General features: G+C 49.3%; 1 protein-coding gene across 1 annotated transcript in view; it reads right to left on the bottom strand.

Annotated features, from left to right (window-relative positions):
- Nucleotides 1-935: 935 nt before the first annotated feature.
- The window catches only part of LOC136011516 (collagen alpha-1(VII) chain-like), a 118,188-nt gene continuing 99,379 nt past the window's right edge, over nt 936-19,744 (bottom strand). The window contains exons 75-88 of the mRNA XM_065673450.1: nt 19,452-19,532; nt 18,251-18,304; nt 17,504-17,557; nt 16,733-16,795; nt 16,247-16,309; nt 14,702-14,818; nt 12,193-12,270; nt 10,955-11,008; nt 9,582-9,630; nt 8,710-8,748; nt 6,809-6,976; nt 4,464-4,535; nt 3,263-3,433; nt 936-1,238 (exon numbers count right to left, since the gene is read on the bottom strand). Of these exons, the coding sequence (XP_065529522.1) occupies nt 1,225-1,238; nt 3,263-3,433; nt 4,464-4,535; nt 6,809-6,976; nt 8,710-8,748; nt 9,582-9,630; nt 10,955-11,008; nt 12,193-12,270; nt 14,702-14,818; nt 16,247-16,309; nt 16,733-16,795; nt 17,504-17,557; nt 18,251-18,304; nt 19,452-19,532 (1,077 nt within the window). The 3' untranslated portion in view covers nt 936-1,224. The remainder of the gene's footprint in view (nt 1,239-3,262; nt 3,434-4,463; nt 4,536-6,808; nt 6,977-8,709; nt 8,749-9,581; nt 9,631-10,954; nt 11,009-12,192; nt 12,271-14,701; nt 14,819-16,246; nt 16,310-16,732; nt 16,796-17,503; nt 17,558-18,250; nt 18,305-19,451; nt 19,533-19,744) is intronic.

Here is a 19,744-nt window from a genome sequence, read left to right as displayed (position 1 = left end):
CCCTTTGCACCATGGATCCTCATCATTATGCTCCCACCAAAGGCGTTATGAGGAGGAAAGGCAATTCCCTTGAAGATGCAACACAAGGTACATTCATTAACGGATGCATTTTTGTCTATATGGGGCAGAAGAGTGACCCTTTATGGACATCTTGGGCATGTCTATTGGAGACCTGTTGTGGCAAGAGGAATTGCGGCTTGCATCCATGGATGCTCAACTTTCCAGGACACAGCAGGGCACCTCAGGCAAAGGCTAGGAGCCCAAAATGCTAGCTCCCACGTTGGGGAGATGCCTGCTAAGCTGGTAGCATGGGCAGCAATGGCATGGTCAACCAGCACATACCACATCTGAGAGGTGTCATATTTAGAGACCATATTTCCTACCTGGTTGCAACACAACAGGGGAGGGCAAAGCCTTTTGCTTCTGCTGCTTCTTTGGCAAATGACAAGTATTTCAAAAGCCAGGAGAGACTTTTGTGCCATCAAAACTGCTGTGACCATTCCGAGGGGCTGGCATACTTGGAGGAGATCCTATAGGATACGATTCCTCTCAGCTGGGTCCATATGGCCACCAAAACCCAGAAGCTCAGCCTCTCACTTCTTGGATTTCCACACCTCTCCAAGCAGCAGCTCCAAATGCCTTGAGGACCTGGGGGGGCATTGTGCATGGCGAAGCCTGGCTCTGAACCCTGTACTCTACAGTTTGGAATGGCTCCTCTTAACCTACCCAGGGACGCTCAAGTGAAGGAGAAGGCGGGACTTGCTAGAGGCCATAGGGAGTTTAGGCTCAAGCTGAAAGGCTATGGGATGTGGCTCGACCCATCCCTGCCACGGGGACATAGACATTCCTACCTTTCTCTCTGCCTTTCTCAAAGGGTTTCTGCTTCCAGGTGAATGATGAACTGGAATTATATACACAACAGCATTAAACCACCTTTATTTTACAAAAATAAACTCCGGATAAGTGTTTTGCACAGCAGTTCTATGGATGAGTGGTGCCGTTGTGACCCTCTGGACATCTCTGCTCTTCTGAGCAGTCAGGTGCTTCCCTCTCCTCACACCACTTTACTTCCTGCTCTTAATGAGTTTCCCAGCATCATCTTCTAGGCATTCCTTGCCTTTTCACGTTAAATGGTTTCTCTTGCTTGTCCAGCCTCTGAGGTGTCCTGGTAATGCTTCTCCCAGCTTCGTTCCTCTTGGATTTAAACAAGGCAATTGCAGCCCATCACCTCCCTCTGGCTGGTTTTCATAAACAAGGAAAAGAGAAGACAAAGGGAATGTTGGAGGTTGGCTCAAGTTTGGGCTTCTTCTTGGACCTCCCATGCTCACTGTGGCTCAGGAGGTATTTGACACTATAGGATTGTCTATGCCAGGTCATGATATCCATAAAGCAAATGGCCCCATCCGGACCAGCTCCTGGCAGCATTTAGGCTTAGCCAGGAGAAGTGGGCATGTAGAGGGCACATGGGCCTGTCTTGGATTTGGATGAGTCCCACCCCCAAGGGGTGCCATCACCACACAATAGAGTGCAGATACAGTGCTGGAGGTATCTACAGCTGCTCTGTGAAGCCTACATTATCTCTTAATGCTTATGCCCAAGGGTAAAGTGTTGTCTGGGAAGAGGGTCAGTTATTGCCTGGTGATGTTGGGACTGGATTTAAAGCACCAAAAAGTGGCTTCCCCTCACAGAGCACATTGCAAAGAAACAGGTCACCAAATGTGGGCACTGAACAGGTTAATTGGGCCAACTGGTCTACCCTGACTGCCCTTATGGTCAGTAAGAACAAGGATGCTGGAGAGGGGCTCTAGCAATAGGACAAGGGGTGATGGGTTCAAACTGAAACAGGGGAAGTTCAGGCTGGAGATAAGGCTTTAACCTGCCTGAGGGGAGACTGAGCTGAGCTCTTAGGCAGAAGCTCTTCCCTGTGAGGGTGCTGAGGCGCTGGCACAGGGTGCCCAGAGAAGCTGTGGCTGCCCCATCCCTGGCAGTGCTCAAGGCCAGGTCGGACACAGGGGCTTGGAACAAGCTGCTCTAGTGGAAGGTGTCCCTGCCTGTGGCAGGGGTTGGGACTGGATGAGCTTTAAGGTCCCTTCCAACATAAACCATTCTATGATTCTATGGGCTCCCCATGAAGCCCAAGGTGTGATGTTAACCCTTGCAGTGGATGGACAGAAGAGGGCACCCAGTTTGGGCCGGTTGCACTGGGGTAGCAAAGCCCTCCTTCCTAAGCCAAACAATGCGTTCTCCTTCTCCCCACAGAGCACTTCAGCTCTCCAGGGTGGCATTGCCTGTCCTAACCTGGACTTAGAGCAGTGAATATTTGCACTGCCTCTTTTCTTGCAGAACAGGAGGGCTGGGCTGTGCAAAGTCCGTTGTGTATCAGAAAGATTCAAGTGGATAATGATAACAGTGTGTGCAATGGCCTTGATTTTATGCATAATAGGTGCCTGTCTGAAAACCAGCCACCTGAAAACTCTGAAATGAACCTGGAATTATACATCTCCACCTTTAATTTCTTTCTGGTTTTAACATTCTTCAGAAATAGGGAAAATGAACCTCACCAAAGGGGGTTTTATAATGTATTATGGAGAACTAATGCATTTCGCCTGATGCCCAGAGGGGTTGTGTCCATGTAGAGGAAAGGCTGAGAGAGGAGCATCTTTCTAGGGAGGTTGGTTTCTGCTGCAGCTCGTGCTCTGCTTGGTAGCAGTAGTGTTTGCATTACTGTCAGGGCCAGCAGGAGCTCATTTCCCCTGTGATGAGCATGGAGATGAGAAAGAGCCTCACAAACTGACCCCACAATCCATAGACCTGGTAATGGGAACACAACTGAGCACTTACCACTTCTCTGGGCACCCTGTGCCAGCGCCTCAGCACCCTCACAGGGAAGAGCTTCTGCCTTATCTCCGACCTGAACTTCCCCTGTTTCAGTTTGAACCCATCACCCCTTGTCCTATCACTACAGTCCCTGATGAAGAGCCCCTCTCCAGCATCCTTGTAGCCCCCTTCAGACACTGGAAGCTGCTCTGAGGTCTCCACGCAGCTTCTCTTCTCCAGGCTGAACAGCCCCAGTGTTCTCAGCCTGTCTCCATACAGCAGCTGCTCCAGCCCCTGAGCATCCTCGTGGCCTCCTCTGGACTTGCTCCAACAGCAATAGACCAAGTCCAGAGGAGGTGGGTACATTGTGGATGGGTTTCCTGCTTTGGCCTCGCTGCTGGCTGGAGGAGGAGGAGGAGGGCTGGAGGGCTCAGGGCTGCGTTACCTGCTGAGGTTCTGCACTGCTGCTCACACCTCCACTTGGTCTCGAAGCGGTTGCTGTTCCCTCGGCATCCCCCGAAGACAAAGGGCCGGCAGGCGTTTGCCTCTGCGTGGTAATACCAGAGCAGGGTGTAGTGCTGGCAGGAACCCTCGTCCATCGGCTGCAGGCAGGGTTCTGCAGGGGAACAACCCCCATCCACCCATGTGTTGGACCCAGGCGAAAAAAGGCCACACTTTGCCACCTAGATCCTCCCTCTTGGCTGGTCCAAGGACTTCCAAGGCCACACAGTCAACATCTTACCCCAAAGCAATGGGGTTGGCAGAGCAAAGGGTCAACAGGGACCAAGGTGAGGCATCTGGCACCGGATTTCCATAGTGGGATGAGCATAGAATCATGGAATAGTTTGGGTTGGAAGGGACCTTGAAAGATCATCTAGTGCAATCCCCAACATAGAATCATGGAACCAACAGGGTTGGAAAAGCCCTTTAAGCTCATCCAGTCCAACCGTTCCCAGCACTGCCAAGGCCACCACTGCCCCATGGCACTGAGGCCTCGTCTCCACGGTGTGTGAACACTTGCAGGGACGGTGCCTGCAGCCCTGCCCTGGGCAGCCTGTTCCAATGCCTGAGCACCCTCTGGGGCAGGAATTGTTCCTCAGCTCCATCTAAACCTGCCCTGGTGCAGCTTGAGGCCGGTTCCTCTTGTCCCATCCCTTGTTCCTTGGGAGCAGAGCCCAGCCCCTCCTGGCTCCATCCTCCTGTCAGGCACTTGTAGGGAGCCATCAGGTCCCCCCTGAGCCTTCTCTACTCCACACTGAACCTCCCAGGTCCCTCATCTCCTTGTTGCTCCATGGCGCTGTCCACCCCTGTGGTGCCCACCACGGTGGTGTCTGACCTTTGCAAGGGGGTGATTAACCTTTGTGTCCTGGGCAGGGTGATGTCTTTGCAGGGGTGGTTGTATTTGGGGTGTTGCTTGGGGGACTCTCACTGGTGGGACTGGACACCCTCCAGTTTGTTCACCACTACCTCAATGCCCTGGTGCAAAACCAGCTCCTTTAAGCCCATTCCAAACCTGTGTTACGAGTTGAACTGTTTGCTGGCATGTGTAACTCCTTCGGCACCACATCCCCTTGATGTCAATGCCAACAAACACTTCCCACCAGGAAGTGACTTCCCTAAATGCCACTTAATTCAGCGCATCTCACCTGGTAATTGAGTGTGGGCTTCTCGGTGCTGGTGCTGAGAGGGACCCGGTATCTGCTGCGCCCGGGGAGCCACTGGAGAAGCAAATGGAAACCACAAGTAATGAGGGCACAGTAGCAAATCAGGCACCATTTAAATAGAGATCACTGGAGCCTCACCTGGCTTTCCACCAGTTAACAAGTCCTCTTAATAAATGTCACAGAGCAATAGGCAAAGGGAAGGAGAAAGGGGCAGCAATAAAAGTCTTAATGGTGTTAAACAACCCCGAAAGGTTGGGTGTTAGTCAGAGAAAATGGAAGTATTTGTGGTTGTTTGCAGGAGATAAATGTCAGGCTGGAGTTTTTGGCCTGGAGAAGCCAGGAGTGATTGTAATCTGGCAGCAATAACGCTCCCATTGCACAATCCTGTTAACATTTGGAGCTCCTATCCACGCTCATCACTTAGCAGAGGGATTTATGAGCCCTCCTGCCTCGGATCTGGGCTGTAATGGGATTGTCGGCTGGTGACGGCTGCAGCTCTGATTCAATCAGATGTGGTACATCCCATCGGTCTGAAACCGCCCCGATCCCAAACGCTGCCTTTGTATAAAGTGAGGTTATAGCCAGATGGATGATGTCTTCGATGTACGACACAGACATCAGGAGAGAGGAAGGTGGTGGTGATTTCAGTCCAGTTCTATGCTTAGCTGGATTTGTGGGATTGTTTTAGTCCTTAGGAGATTACATGGGAGAAAAGTAGAGGTCACCATCCACAGGTTTGCCTTAAATCTCTTCCCAAGGCTCTGGGAAAGGTAACCACAGAATGGTTTGGGGTGGAAAGGACCTTAAAGCTCATCCAGTTCCAACCCCTGCCACGGGCAGGGACCCCTTCCACTGGAGCAGCTTGCTCCAAGCCCCTGTGTCCAACCTGGCCTTGAACACTGCCAGGGATGGGGCAGCCACAGCTTCTCTGGGCACCCTGTGCCAGCGCCTCAGCACCCTCACAGGGAACAGCTTCTGCCTTATCTCCAACCTGAACTTCCCCTGTTTCAGTTTGAACCCATCACCCCTTGTCCTATCACTCCAGTCCCTGATGAAGAGTCCCTCTCTGGCATCCAAAGGCTGCTTGTTGCCTCCATCAGCATCCCAGGTAGCGGGCAGGCCCATAGGGCCAGGGAAAGCCACCCACAAGCCATTATCCCATGGGGAGAGGAGAAGGAGGATTCCTGACTGGTAGCTCCTCTGTGCCAATGGGATCATACGGCTCTTCAAGTCTGCATGAAGCTGGGCCAAGAATTCCCTCATTGTAATGCTCACCATGGTTCATGGTCAGAAGAAAGGGTAGATGATCTGAAACGCAGCTAAAACTGCCCCATCCCGTCCTCTCCCTGCAAAGATGGCTGTTTTCAGCCACGCATTAAGGGATTTCTCTGTATCCATCAGGCTCATCTCCTGGGCTTTTCCACCATGACACCCACTGCACCCCAAGGTGGTCCTGGAGCTTTCCATGCTAACATCAGCTGTGCCTACAGAGTGAGCCATGAACCTCCCTCCAGCCCATGGGCAAATAGCAGGACATAGATTACCTCCCCATGGCTGAACAGCCTTCATCCCCAGAATGATGGTTGCAGCTTGTCTGCCTGCTGCTGCTCAAGATCTTACTGGGATCTCGATAATACATGTGGATCCAGTCTTGGATCATGCTCTTGCCCTCTCCAGTTGCCTGGTGTAGATGTAGATGCAGTGTGAGGTGATGCCACAAGCTCACTGGTGTTCATGTATCGATGGATCTATATTGCATGTGTCTTCAGGGCAGGACCTTGGCCCTTCTCTCTCCCCCTATCTCTTGGGCAACACAAAGGGACAGAAATAGAGCTGGTTGTTTTCCTATTAGCTGTAATCAGTAGTCTCACCCATTAAAGGGTTCATGAGGCTCTGGGCAGAAATAGTCTGTAATAGCTCGAGCGTTTGGTCTCAGAGATGTAATTTCTGGCTGATAGGAAGCTTTATTAGAGATTGCAAAGGACGCAATGGGAAGAGAGGGACAAAATCAGCCTGAAAAACAGCAGCCTCCTCCCAGCCTTTCAAATGCATCCTTTTGAAGGTGATGACCATCACTGAGGCCACACATTTTGGCTTTTCCTCACCTACGACCCCTTCCAGAGGCATCAGCTCACCTCATCTCTGAGCACAGACGAGCACAGGGGAATCACAGCATAGGACTCCCCCCACTGTAAATCCCTTCACAGCCTTATTTCTGCCCAGTCCCAGGGAAGGGGATTTAGCACTGGGCTCATGGAATGCTCCAGAAGATTCTGATGGCCATGACTGGAATGATGGGAAACATGCAGTTATTCTGCTGCCCTTACCTGCGATAAGTGAAGGTGGCTTCATGAAGGGCTTCAGGGAGGTCACCAACGTGGTCATGTTCTGGGGTTTGTTAAGCATTTCCTCCTGGCTTTCACCATCCCTTCTGGTGTGCTCCCAAGGCTGAAAATCCCCTTGGAGCTGCCCGTTGATTTCAGCTGCCTCTAGACCTGTGGGTTTAATCTCCGGGTCAGTGAGGATGAGATCTGGTGCCATAGTTTGAAAGGCACCATGATGTGATAAATGGTTGTAGCTCAACAAAGTGACTGTCACTGCATAACACAGGGTGGGAGGCAAGTCACAACACTGTGTTTTGTTGGCCAATGCCTATAGAGCAATGGGGTATGTGTCAAAGTAGGAGACCTATTGCTAAATCACATACAGTATAGAGAAGGGCAAGCAGTTAAGGAGACATTGTACTGTCTACTGTCTTCTCAAGGAAGGCAGCAAGGGGTTTGCTAAACTTAGTAATAATGAAAGCTGGTTTTGAGGAATTGGTTCCCTAGAAGTGTGCTGGGCTTCCCTGGGACCTCCATGACTGCACGGACCTCAGTGTCAGTGGGGATAGAGTCATAATCAGAACTACATGGATAATGAAATGCTGCTGGATCAGCATCTCCATGGGATAGAGCTGAGCACTGCCTGTCTTCTCAGGTAGGACTTGTTTACCCAAAGGCTGGGAGTCCACAAGAAGAGTTAGCGGAGTTATACACATCCAGCTCTGCATCTGGGTGTGTTTGAAGCTGTGTTCCATCATCCTTCATACTGGGTATGCCTGATGCCCAGTGTCTTGAGGAACAAGCGTGATCTGGACCAGGCTAGAAGCACATTAGCAAAGCAGGTACTTTAGAAGATCTGTTTTAGGGTGGATGAACAGTGTTGGCAGCTATGGGACAGTAGGTATAGTGGATCCTGACTGCAGAGAATCAGAATGGTTTGGGTTGGAAAGCACCTTAAGATCATCCAGTTCCAAGCCCCTGCCATGGGCAGGGATGCCTCACACTAGACCATGTCACCCAAAAGTTAAACCAAAGCAAAGCAAAGTTAACCTGTTAACAGAAACCTGTTTCAAAGCACTGTGGACCAGCAGACAGAATCCATCCCAGATTAATGCTCTGTGGTGTGTCCGCTGTGGTTTTGATCTGGGTTTACTTTCCTTTGCTAACTTACTGTGTTATCTAAATGATGCAAGAAGCTTTGGCTGCCCCATCCCTGGCAGTGCTCAAGGCCAGGTTGGACACAGGGGCTTGGAGCAAGCTGCTCTAGTGGAAGGTGTCTCTGCCTGTGGCAGGGCTTGGAACTGGATGAGCTTTAAGGTCCTTTCCAACCCAAACCAGTCTGGGGTTCTGTGATTCTATGTTCTGAGCATGAGGGATGGAGAAGACCACATGCTCCTGGTTGAAGCATGAAGCAGGCAGATAACAGGGCCCTTGGGTAACACCTGAGTCATGAAGTTGCTCTTTGCAAGAGCATGGAGGCTGCTGTGTCCAAGAGCACTCACTGTGCAGGATCCACTTGCTCTGATTTGTTTACATCACAGAAGCAAACGGAGGCTGAGGCAAGGGCAGGATCCCAGGTATGGGAGAGGTGTTCCCATGGGTGCAGCTTTAAAAGCTGGGTGTCAAGAATAGTTTGATCCTCTCTTGCAGTAGAGGGTAACAGCAGGAGACCTCTTGGTGTCCCTTTCAACCCTGTTTTCTCCTGTTCCTCTCAAGAAATACCCTCCAGAGCCAGGGTCTAAAAGCAGTTGGTGATCCAGGGTCATTTAATGCACTGAATCACAGGAAAAAACACTTAATTCTTAGCAACATCTTTTCACCTGCAGTTTCAGGCTGGTGAAACAAAGAGAACATCCTTTATTGCATGAACTCACATGCATTTCTACAGATATTAGCAGCCTTACCCCTCTTGATGAGCATCCTTCCGAACTCACCTCCACAATCTGCAAAGGTAAGACAGACAGGACATAGTCTGTTTGCTACTTATTTTTCCCTATGTATACAAGATTTTTCAACAAAATCCTTATTTTCACAGGCAGCACATGCTTTCATGGACTGCTTTAATCCTTTTTCCCCTCTTCAAAGCATTCAGATATACCCCGAACATCTCTGGGCAGAAATGAATGTGGTGCTAGCTCAATGGCAAGTGGTGGTGAGCCCAAACACTCCTTGGCCATAGGTAGACCACAAGGAGTTGGGCAGCTCTCTGATGGCCCTCAGGTAGCTGGACTCTGCAGGGCAAGGAAAGCAAGATCCCCAAAGCCTGACATCCTTGTGATATCGGGATTCTGGGGTATAAATATCCCTTAATGCGGTGGGTTTTGTTACTGTTATGGGGCTGGTTGACAGTTATTCACCACCAGAATGAAGAGGTTTGTGTGTCAAGAAGTAGAGAGGAATGGAAAGGTTGTGATTAGATAGAATGCAGCTCTAAACTTCCCCTGTAACTCAGTGCCTGTCACCAATCAGTGGCGAAGTGGAGATGAGCAGGGAGGAAAAGCTTTGCTGACAAAACAACAAGGGAATAAGTGGGAATAGACAGGGTTTAAAGGGAAAGAATTAAGAGTTAGAGTAGGAAGTCAGGACCATGGCAGAGACCTGGCAGCCCAGAGGCCCACACTCATCTCGGAGCATGGAGAGGTGACGTGTCTCCACTTGCTGCTAATGGGTGATATTTGCTCTGCAGAGCCACATGTGCCAGCACTCAAATTGCTCCAATTTAGCTGCTGGTGTGTGTCAGAGGGTGGCCCCAAGCACGGCTCAGGGGCCAACTTACCACATCTGCCTCTCATCTCGCTCCTCACCACCTCCTTCACCTCTTCCTCCTGTGCCATGGGGGGAAAGCAGAGTTAGCAGTGATTAGCAGTGAGCAGCTCTGCTCTGGAGCCAGGCTGAGAGAGCTGGGCTGGGGCAGCCTGGAGAAGAGAAGGCTCCTGAAGGGGAGACCTCAGAGCAGCTCCAGTGCCTGAAGGGGCTCCAGGAAAGCTGGAGAGGGGCTTTGGACAAGGGCCTGTAGGGACAGGCCAAGGGGAATGGCTTGAACCTGCCCGAGGGGAGACTGAGATGAGCTCTTAGCAGAAGCTCTTCCCTGTGAGGGTGCTGAGGCGCTGGCACAGGGTGCCCAGAGAAGCTGTGGCTGCCCCATCCCTGGCAGTGCTCAAGGCCAGGTTGGACACAGGGGCTTGGAGCAAGCTGCTCCAGTGGAAGGGGTCCCTGCCCATGGCAGGGGTTGGAAATGTGCTGTAGCCCTAGATGTAGGTGAGATGTAGCTGCGCCTCCTTTTGTTCTTCTCTGCCTCTTTATCAGCTAATACAATCCCCCATAGAACGAGACATATGGTCTCATGGTCCCTGTTTCAGCTGAGCATCTTTTATGTGTGATGGCTGGTGTCCTACTGTACTTCATATGGTCACCACCTCTTATGCTTTTAAGATGTCAAATTTTGGGCCACTTTCTACATAGGGATCTGGGATCATCAGCAGCCCACATGTAGGACATCTTTACTTACAACACCCATGCTAGAACTAATCCTGCCTTGCCTCCATACACTGGAAAGATGGAAGTACCTCCTTGTATCAGTCAAATGGCACCAAACACATACTCTCAGGCAATAGGATGGAGACTGTAAGGGGAGCTGCAACAGGGCTTTTGTCCTGACCCATGTGGGTCACCCACTCCTTCAGGATTCATAAGCAGAGGAACTGCTTTTGCATCAATGCCAGCTTCCTAATCTTGAAAATGAGGCACATTTCTCTCTCCTGCTCTTTCTTTGTATTTCATCAATGGAAAAGGGTTGGAAACAGATGATCTTTAAGGTCCCTTCCAACCCAAACCAGTCTGGGATTCTGTTACCAGCCCTGGGGCTTTGGCACTGATCCTATCTGCAAGGAGTCTGAAGCACCACAAGGAGGATGGGAGAGGAGAAATGTGCCTTGGGCTTGGCATCCTACAGCCCAGCACTGCTCCCACCCCAGCCTGTGCACCTCTGATGCCCTGGGTAATGGCCAACACTCTCATTTCCCAGATACTCTCTGAATGAATTTATTTCTCAGCATCTCCCTCCTCCCCTAAACCTCTTAGGGGCAGTTTGTCCTATTTTCTCTATTCAAGCCTGTCTAATAGGATGTGATCTTGAGCTAAAGTACTCACAGAAAGACCAGGACCTCCCTTTTCTCCTTTCTGGCCGGCCGGACCATTTTCACCCTGTTAAAAACACTTAAGTCATTAGGAAAGCTCACTAGATTGACCATTAAATGCTCCAAGAATAAGTGCACCTTAGAGAGGAAAAGATAAGCTAGGAAGGGAGATGGGGAGAAAGGCTTACATGATTTCCTATAAGTTTTAGGGATATCTGTGAGTAGCTCACTGAGCAGAAAGGAATGGACTCATCCATGTGCAAGGCAACACGAACAGAAGGGAGCTGGGTGCAGGCTGCCATGTTTTTGGGGAGCGCTGCTTTATCCATAAGGATATGTTAGCATCCTTAAAACATCCTATATAAGGATGCAAAGAGCTCCAGCTGAAGTCAGGTTTCTCTGCTATTTATAAAGGACCACAAAGGCTGAGGTGGAGGTGTGGAGAGGATCTGAACCTTTGGGAACCAGACCAGGCTGGGATTGCAATGCCAGTGCTGAAACAGAGGGAGATGCTGAGGTTTGCCAACAGGGCTTTCCACCTCTTAGGAGAAAACACCGTGGGCAATTTTCCTCTCAGAACTGCCAAAAAATGGATTTGTTGATTAAAAATACTAAAAAATATTAAAGGAAAAGGAGCACAGGAAGCACGATCTAAATTAAAGCTGTGATAGTCATTTTTCTCAGTCCATGCTTGCTTATAAGGGCTGGGGAGTGAGGAGAAATCACATTACCCTCTACCAACCCATGAAGCTAATACAAGCCATGTCCTGATGCAAAAAGCCCTTGAGTCAGTATTGGCAGCCTGTAAGGACTGACCCAGAACATGGGTTGCAGGTTGGGATCTGGAGATTAAACTCTCGATTGTATTCTCTGATGTGTATTAAAAGGCTGAGCGTTGCCCCTCTGTAGTGAGGTACTGCATTGAGAATCGTTTTGGTCTGCCACGGTAAGCATAGTGCTGACCCAAAATATGATGTTTTATGGAAGTCTTACATAAAACAACAGGCAGCCCACAGGGCTCACAGCAGTTGCCCCTGTTGGAGATACCTCCAGGCAGAAGTGTGGTCAGCATTGCCCATATCCAATGCCTGGTGGATATCCAATATCCTGGTGTTTGGGAGTAAAACTGTGCTTTAGTGGTTGCAAGAAACACAACCCTGAACATCCATGGTCCCTCCAGCCCCAGTGCAGAGCTCTGCACTGCGGCAGGGTGGTGAGGAGCCCCACTGGGAAGCTCATCCTCATACTGACCCTTTCTCCTTTCTGCCCATCCATGCCTGGTGGTCCCCTAAGGCAGAGCTGAGATTTCCCTCTTTTCCCTCGTGGACCCTAGAGAGAAGAGCAGAGCTCAGTTAGCGATGTCTGAGTACCCTCTAGACATATCCCACAGTACCAGTTGGGGTTCTCCCTCCTAAAGCCCAGCCTGGGCATCAGTAGCAGAAGACACCCAGAGCCCTCTGGATCTCAGATGCTTCCCAGATAGATCATATATGATGGGTCACAGCCCTGGGCTTTGTCCCTTCTACCTTGGGCAACCACACAGTGTTTCCTGTGGTCCCTCCCTGCAGAAAGGATGGATGCTATAGGGGCAGAAGGCACTCTGTTTTGTCCCAGCACTGATTTAAGAAACAGCCTCAGCAGGAGGAGAAGGCCTTGCAGATGGAGACAATCCCCCCCACACATTAGAAATGAGGGTAACCTCGCTGCTGCAGCTCAGACCCAGGGACTTTCTCCTTTCATCTAGGGAGAAGAGCAGTAACAGTGTGGGTGTAGGAAGTGGCATCTCACCGTCCCTCTTTAATCAGCATCCAAACAAAAGCCATTTGTTATCTCATACACAGCTTTCTGAGCATGCAGTGCCTGTAGCTGCTAACGTAAAAACTTCCAGCCTTCTTAAACATGCATGAGGGGATCTCACACTTTTGACTCCTTCCTCCTCTCTGTGATTCCTTTGATACATTTTTCATTGCAAGGTATGCCCTGGAGGGCAAGGGGAAGAAGAACGATGTTGCTGCTATGGTCTGAAACTGGATCTAGTCCACTTCTTGTTGTTCTGGAAGGGTCTTTCTATACTTACACCCTATAGGGGAAGGCTTGGGGCAGTCCTTCCTATAATCAACCTGTGAAGCACTGGGTGGGATTCAGCTGTAGCTATAGGATGCTGGATGTTGCTGGAGGCCCAGAGCATCCCCTGTGCGCTTGTACCATGGAGTAGATTGCTCTAGGTCAAGCCTTTATTTGATGGTGTCTCAGGACACAATACAGATGTTCAGTTTGACCATCAGTGCAACTTGCTGCATCACCTGCATTTTCCCTTCCTTAATCATTTCTTCCCTAAGACTTAAAACCTTGTGTTGAGTATTTTGGTTTGTGGCTCCAAAGAGCAGGGTAACGGCTTTCCCAACACGTGATGCTCTTCTCCATATGGGGGGAAACCAGGTTAGGAATCAATAAGGCCTACATAGACACCTTTACACCACCCAAGTCCTGCCAGTGCCTTGAAGACAGGGAGACCTTTGAGACCCAGAAGAGCTGATCTGATGAGGTCCAGACTCATTCAGACTGGGTCTGAATGGTCCCTACTTCAATCCTCAAAAGCCAAAGCAATTTTCATTGGTGTATCTCCACCAGCACAGTCCTGAGCTGTCAGATGCAGCCACACATCACCTAAATTCTCCCTGTTATTGCATGTGCTTCTCGCTTGGTGAAGGATATTCACTGGTGACTAGAGTTTGGAGTATCTGGCTGGAATAGTTCAGCAGGGGATAACAGGAAAATCCTTCCAGAGTCTCTACCTCCCTCCCTTGTCTTCAAAGCACAATCTAATTTCCATTTAGAATGGGAAACCGCAAGTATTTTACAAACCATACACACATTTCTATAGGGATACATCACTCAAGGGTGAAACATGGGAAAACAGATACCTGCCAGACTCAGAGGGTGGCAGGAGTTAAACCAGGGCTGTCCCTCACACTATGGATAGCACCTGGTCTTTCAGGTAGTTACCCAAATCCAGCTTTTCTTTTGTTCTCAGTTCTTCCATGTTATTTATGTATTCTCTTGTCCAAGCCTGAAGCTCAGCACAAATGAGAAGGGTATTTTCATTTCCAGTTCTCTTTCACTTGACATGTCCTTCATTACTTAATGGATGCTATCTAAGGGCGGGTGTTTAGCATTAATCTCTATCATCGTCCCCTCTGCATTGTGCTGGCAGCTGCAGGACACTCTTCATTACCATAGGATCTGGGGGCAGAGTGTTCCTGCTCATCAACAGCATTAACATGTTTTGTTTCAAAGTCTTTTTGTCACATTTAAAAGGTGCACAGCATGTCTTGCATGCAAAACCACTCATTAAGTGGCCCACAAACAGGGTCTGAAAGCCACCAGCTCCTTCCGAAGCCTTGGCATCCTGATCCTATATAATTAACAACGGGAAAGGTGCACTTAATGCCCAGCTAACTTGAAATTATCAGCCTTCCTTTCTTGACTGAGAGGTCACATCTTACACTGCAGAGAGGCAAAGAAGAGAGGAAAGGAAAAAGAAATGAATCTCTGGTGATAAATGCATCAAGAGATGAAGTAACTTGGCCAAGATCCCACAGAAATACAACAGACTTTGCAGCTACCTCAATGTGGGACACATCAGCTTGTAAGGGAAGGGGTGATGTATGTGCGCATGGTGACATGGGGACACATCTGGGATGCTGTGTCACATGAGGATGTAAGGTGCCGATCTCACCATGGTTCAGGGCATGCTCACCTGTGGTCCTGGCTCACCCTGTGGCCCTTGAGGCCCATCTGGTCCAGCGACACCAGTCTTCCCAGGCCATCCCATTTGTCCTTTGAAGCCTCCCAAGCCAGGAACTCCCTTGGTCCCCTGAGAATCACCAACAGAGCAGTTCAGGCACAGCTGGTTATAGAGACAGGCCGGACAAGTATTACCCAAATACTTCCATGGCATTGGCAATAAGAGGAGACCACTTGTACCCAACTTTGTCTGCTATTGTTGTGCTATTAACAGAGCACCAGTTGCGTGGTAGAGATCACTTTAGCTTTGCTTTTCACCTCTACTTGTCCAGAAGGCACCTCATTGCTTCGTGAGACATGGGCAGCCTCTCTCTGCGATGATGCTTAATGATACCTAATGCCCAGCTCTCTCTGCACGTGTAAGCAGAATCCTTTCGTCTGCAACCCTAGGAAAAACAATGACTCCCAAGGAGCAGAATGGAAGTTACCACGAGCTGGCCTACGAATTTCCCAATCATCTGTACCACTGTGGATGGTTCAGATACGTAGGAATGGAAAAGGCTCCCATTAGCCACAGCAGAAGGAAAGCCCTCCAGTTAACCCAACACCCAACCTGCAGCAGTGGCTGAAAGCAGATGTCTGTGGGAGAGGAGAAGAACAGGAGAGGAAGGGAGTGATATTACCCAAGAAATGACCCCCCAGCCGCCAACCATTCATAGCTCAGAGGCTCAGTGAGCTAGAAGGGTTGCTTGACAACAGAAGTACCCTTAGTGTTCCACACAGATGACTATTGAGGAGTGATGACAGAAGCATTGTTATCAGTAAAAGCAATAAATTCTTTAAGATCCCAAATCAGATGGACACCAGATGGTGGAGCTGAATGACAGAAGGGCCTGAGGGGCTGGAAAATGCCAGAACACTTGATGGAGGCTGCTGGGATTATTGTCTAGTTTTCTTTTTTAACTGAAACCCTATTTTTTCCCTCCATGGAAAGGTACAAATTTTAGACTTGATCTTTTAGGGAAGAAAATGGAAAATTAAGCAATGCAGAGAAAGAAGATTGGAGGGGGATGATCATGGTGGGGATTCCTCATGGAGTTGAGAGCAGAGCCCAGGAACAGGTCAGCTTGGAGACCCTTCCCACTACTGTATCCATGTGTTCAGCATCATCCAGCTTTTCTGTCCCACAGCATCCCAGGCACCCTTTACCCTGGGCATGGTGATGTTGAATAAACTCCAACAACTAATCCCAAGAAGGGTTTGGATGGTTTTTCTCACATTAAGCAGGCTTCCTCCTGGGGTTTCATACATGGGCAGAAGGTGAGTTTAAGGAAACCTCCCCTCTCCTGCCCTTTCCACCTGCAGTTCCAGCCTTAATCATTGAGTCACAGAATAGTTTGGGTTGGAAGGGACCTTTAATGCTCCAGCCAGTTGACATTTGACCACTGGAAAGGGTACCTATGATGCAGAAAGTGTATAACTTTGTTAACTCCACCTGATGGATGTGAGATTTATCCTTCTATAAATGGCAGCTTGATGCAGTCTGGTGGGCACTGACCTTTTCTCCTTTCTCTCCAGGAATCCCTGAGGCACCATCATCCCCTGATGCTCCCTGTTCACCCTGGAATGAGCCAAGATAAAATCATGGCCAATGTGGACTTGGCAAGGTTGCAAATTGCTGCATGAACCAGCTTTTCTTCAGATTACAATATTATGTGGGTCTCTGAGCCTGTGCATTGGTGGTACCCAAGGAAACAAGGAAATCACATTAAGAAGCTCCATTACTTGACAAGTTCAATGATGCCTGTGGAGCATCAGGGATGGGGTGGATGAACACGGTTGAGTCTTGCAGAGGTGAGTGAAGGGGTCCCTATTTCAGTATCCAAGCATCTTCACTCAGATCCATGTTGGCTTATAGGAATAGATCCAGAATAACCCCCTTTGTGTCATTTGAAAGGAATTAGCACGTTGCAGAGGTGGATTTGCAGCATTTGCAAAGCTTTTTGGAAACCTCTTACTTGTAGGAGATGCCTAATTTAGATACCTTTGGTCCATACGGTCCATCTGATCCTGGGATCCCTGGTTTTCCAGGACTGCCAGTTTCTCCCTGTGAATGAAACAGCAGAGGATGTGCTGTAAGCACAAACAACTCCTACAACATTGGGAAAACTGGCCCCCAAAAGCCAAGGTTAAGTGCTACTTGAGGGGGAACAGGATGACACTCCTGGTAACAGAAACCTAAGTATAGGCAAAGCCTTACTTCAGACCAGTATAAATGCTAGACTGTTCCAACTCTAAGCCCACCAACATGAAAGTAGGTGGGAAACCCACTGAACAGTGCTTCATTTACCCAATAGGCCAATGAAGGCAAATATTAATAACAGCAACAATAATAACACCACCACATCCCATCAGCTCAGCTATTAACAGCTCCCTTAGCTCTTATCAAGCTTTCCAAAGCCCTTCATGAAAAGCCCATTATCCCTGTTTATAGAGGAAGGCCTAATGATGCTGACAGCCAGAGTGATGTGCCCAGCACTGATTGCAAATTGAGTCCAGGCAGTTGCTAAGCCACAGGGCAGGAGGGGATTTGGGCAAAGTCTGGGTTTTTTTAGTCCAGATTATCATGAAGTTCCCTTCAAGCCTTAAAACCTCTCCATCCACTGCTGCCTGCTCTGCATGGCCATATCGCACCTAGTGGGACTTGTGCCAGAGTGAGGGTGGCTTCTTGATGCATAATGCTATCCTGGGATGAGTGGGAAACACTGCTGGAAGTGGGGCAGCCAAAGCAGGATGAAAGCTGGGCTTAGCTCACCTTAATGCCTTTGGCTCCGGGAGCTCCAATGCGTCCTGGAAGCCCTCGTAAGCCCTGAGGATAAAGCAGATCATAGGTGGTGATGTTCAGTCAAGGTGAGGGTAAAGAGTGAGGGACTCCATGTGTACACAGGGTTAACTCCAATGTAGTTGCTACTATGGTCTGAAGTAGCAGACCACTTCTTGTTGTTCTGAAGGGTCTTTCTACACCTGCACCCCACAGGAAAGGCTTGGGGCAGTACTTCCTGTAATCACCCTGTCAGTGGGGCAGCACTGGGTGGGATTTAGCTGTAGTTATAGGATGCTGGATGATGTTGGAGACCCAGAGCGTCCCCTGTGTGCTTGCACAATGGAGCAGATTGCTCTAGGTCAAGCTGAAAGCTGTTCCTTTGCTCAAAGCATCCTTCCTCGTCAGCCTCACTGCAGCTTGGAGCTTGAGCTCTCTTCCCTGCTTGCCCAAACCTCTGCTTCACAGGATCATTGAGTGGTTGATGTTGGAAAGAAGCTCTGAAGGACATCTTAGACTCATAGAATGGTTTGGTCTGGAAAGGACCTTAAGATCACTCAGTTCCAACCCCCTGCCATGGTCAGGAATACCTAACACTCTCTTGTCCAACCCCTCTGCTCAAGCAGAGTCAGCTAAAGCTGGTTGATGAGAACCATGTTCAGACAGCTTTTGATTATCTCCAGGGATGGAGATCTTACAGGATCTCACCTGTCTCCTTACGGGATCTCACCCGTCTCCTACCTTTGCTCCTTTCTGTCCCGTGTCACCAGTGGTCCCAGCATCACCTTTTCCTCCCTGCATAAAAAAACAAGACAAATGTACCATGCACAGCCTGAAAGGTAAAGGATACGGCCCTGGTGACAGCATCACCTTGCACTTATACTGTGCTTTTAATCACCAGAAGCAACTTGAAAATGATGCTAGCAATGTAACCAGCTCTGTGGTGGGACAGGGAATAAATAACCTTGCAGAAGATGCATGACTGCGACAGTGCTGCTAGTGAAGTGGGACAAGTGCTGTGATGAGTCTCCACAGGGTCTGTAGCTTACAATGGGCAACACTTAGGCAATGGCTCTTGAGGATCTCTGTGTTGGAGTGGATGCTACTGAGGTTTGGAAGCTAATAGAGTGCCTACAATCACAAGGACCTGCACTATGGAGGTGCTAAGATGGTCTCACTCAGCAATTCTGCTGGTCACTGCCTGTGGAAATCCAGGCTGTCACACAAAGCCTGGATCCTCCAGGCACTACCTGAATGATCTAGAGGATGCTCATTACTTTCAGTGAGGTCTTTCTTTCCTGCTCCCTCCCAAAATCTTCTACTGTTTTCTTCTCTCTCATGGGAAAACAAGGGGGAAAAACACCAGCAGATTTCAGCTTGTTTCCAGAGAGTGAAGGCATGTTCCCACCAGGAATCCCTTTGGAGATGTGTTTTCAGTGATAAGGGGGCTAAGTCCCATCCATGTGCAGGAACTTGTATGGGGACAAGGGAGGCCTTCTGTCATGACAGAGAGCCAGCTCTTCCACAAGGGCTTTAGCAAATGATTGCTTTGTTCAGTGCTCCCTGCATCAGGCAGGTCAGCATCGAGGAGAACTGGACCTGGTACATGAAGGAACTTGAAATTTGGGCCTTGGTAAGTAACAAAGGAAAACTCATGCTGGAAAATATGGGAAAACATAAAAGTCTATTGCTAGAGACATGGATTCTCTGTTGGCATCCAGAGAATGGTTCCTTCTAAACATCAGGCCAGGGTGTGCACTACAGACTTCTCCAGGATGTTTAGTGACTGATTTCATCTCTGTTTTGGAAAGACCCTGAGCAAGAACTTGACTCCAGTATTGAGGCACACAGGGTATGGAAGGAGAAATGAACTTGGGTACAAGAAAGGCACAGAGACTCTTTTCTACCTCCCAAATGAAACACGTCCTTCCCTGCCACTCACCGGCTTCCCCTTCTCCCCCTGAAGACCTCTGTCACCTTTGGCTCCCTTGTGTCCATTCTGCCCATTGAGACCTGCTGCACCCTGCCAGAAAGAGGAGAGAAATACATTCTGTGTCAGTTCTTGCAGGGAAGGTGGCTGAGGACAGTCATCAGGATGGAGACTCAATAGCCTGGGTTGCATGTTCCTGCAGTCAGAGGTCAGAACCTACCTTAATACCTTAATACTAACACTTAATACCTTAATACCAAGACCTGAGGCTGGGATTTAGCAGCCATTCCTCGTAAGCTTGTAAG

The sequence above is a fragment of the Lathamus discolor genome, chromosome 1 (genome assembly GCF_037157495.1).
Source record: "Lathamus discolor isolate bLatDis1 chromosome 1, bLatDis1.hap1, whole genome shotgun sequence".
In the NCBI taxonomy this organism is placed as follows: Eukaryota; Metazoa; Chordata; class Aves; order Psittaciformes; family Psittacidae; genus Lathamus; species Lathamus discolor.
The sequence above is the reverse complement of the archived record's forward strand: the minus strand, read 5'-3'. Positions and strand labels throughout refer to the sequence as shown.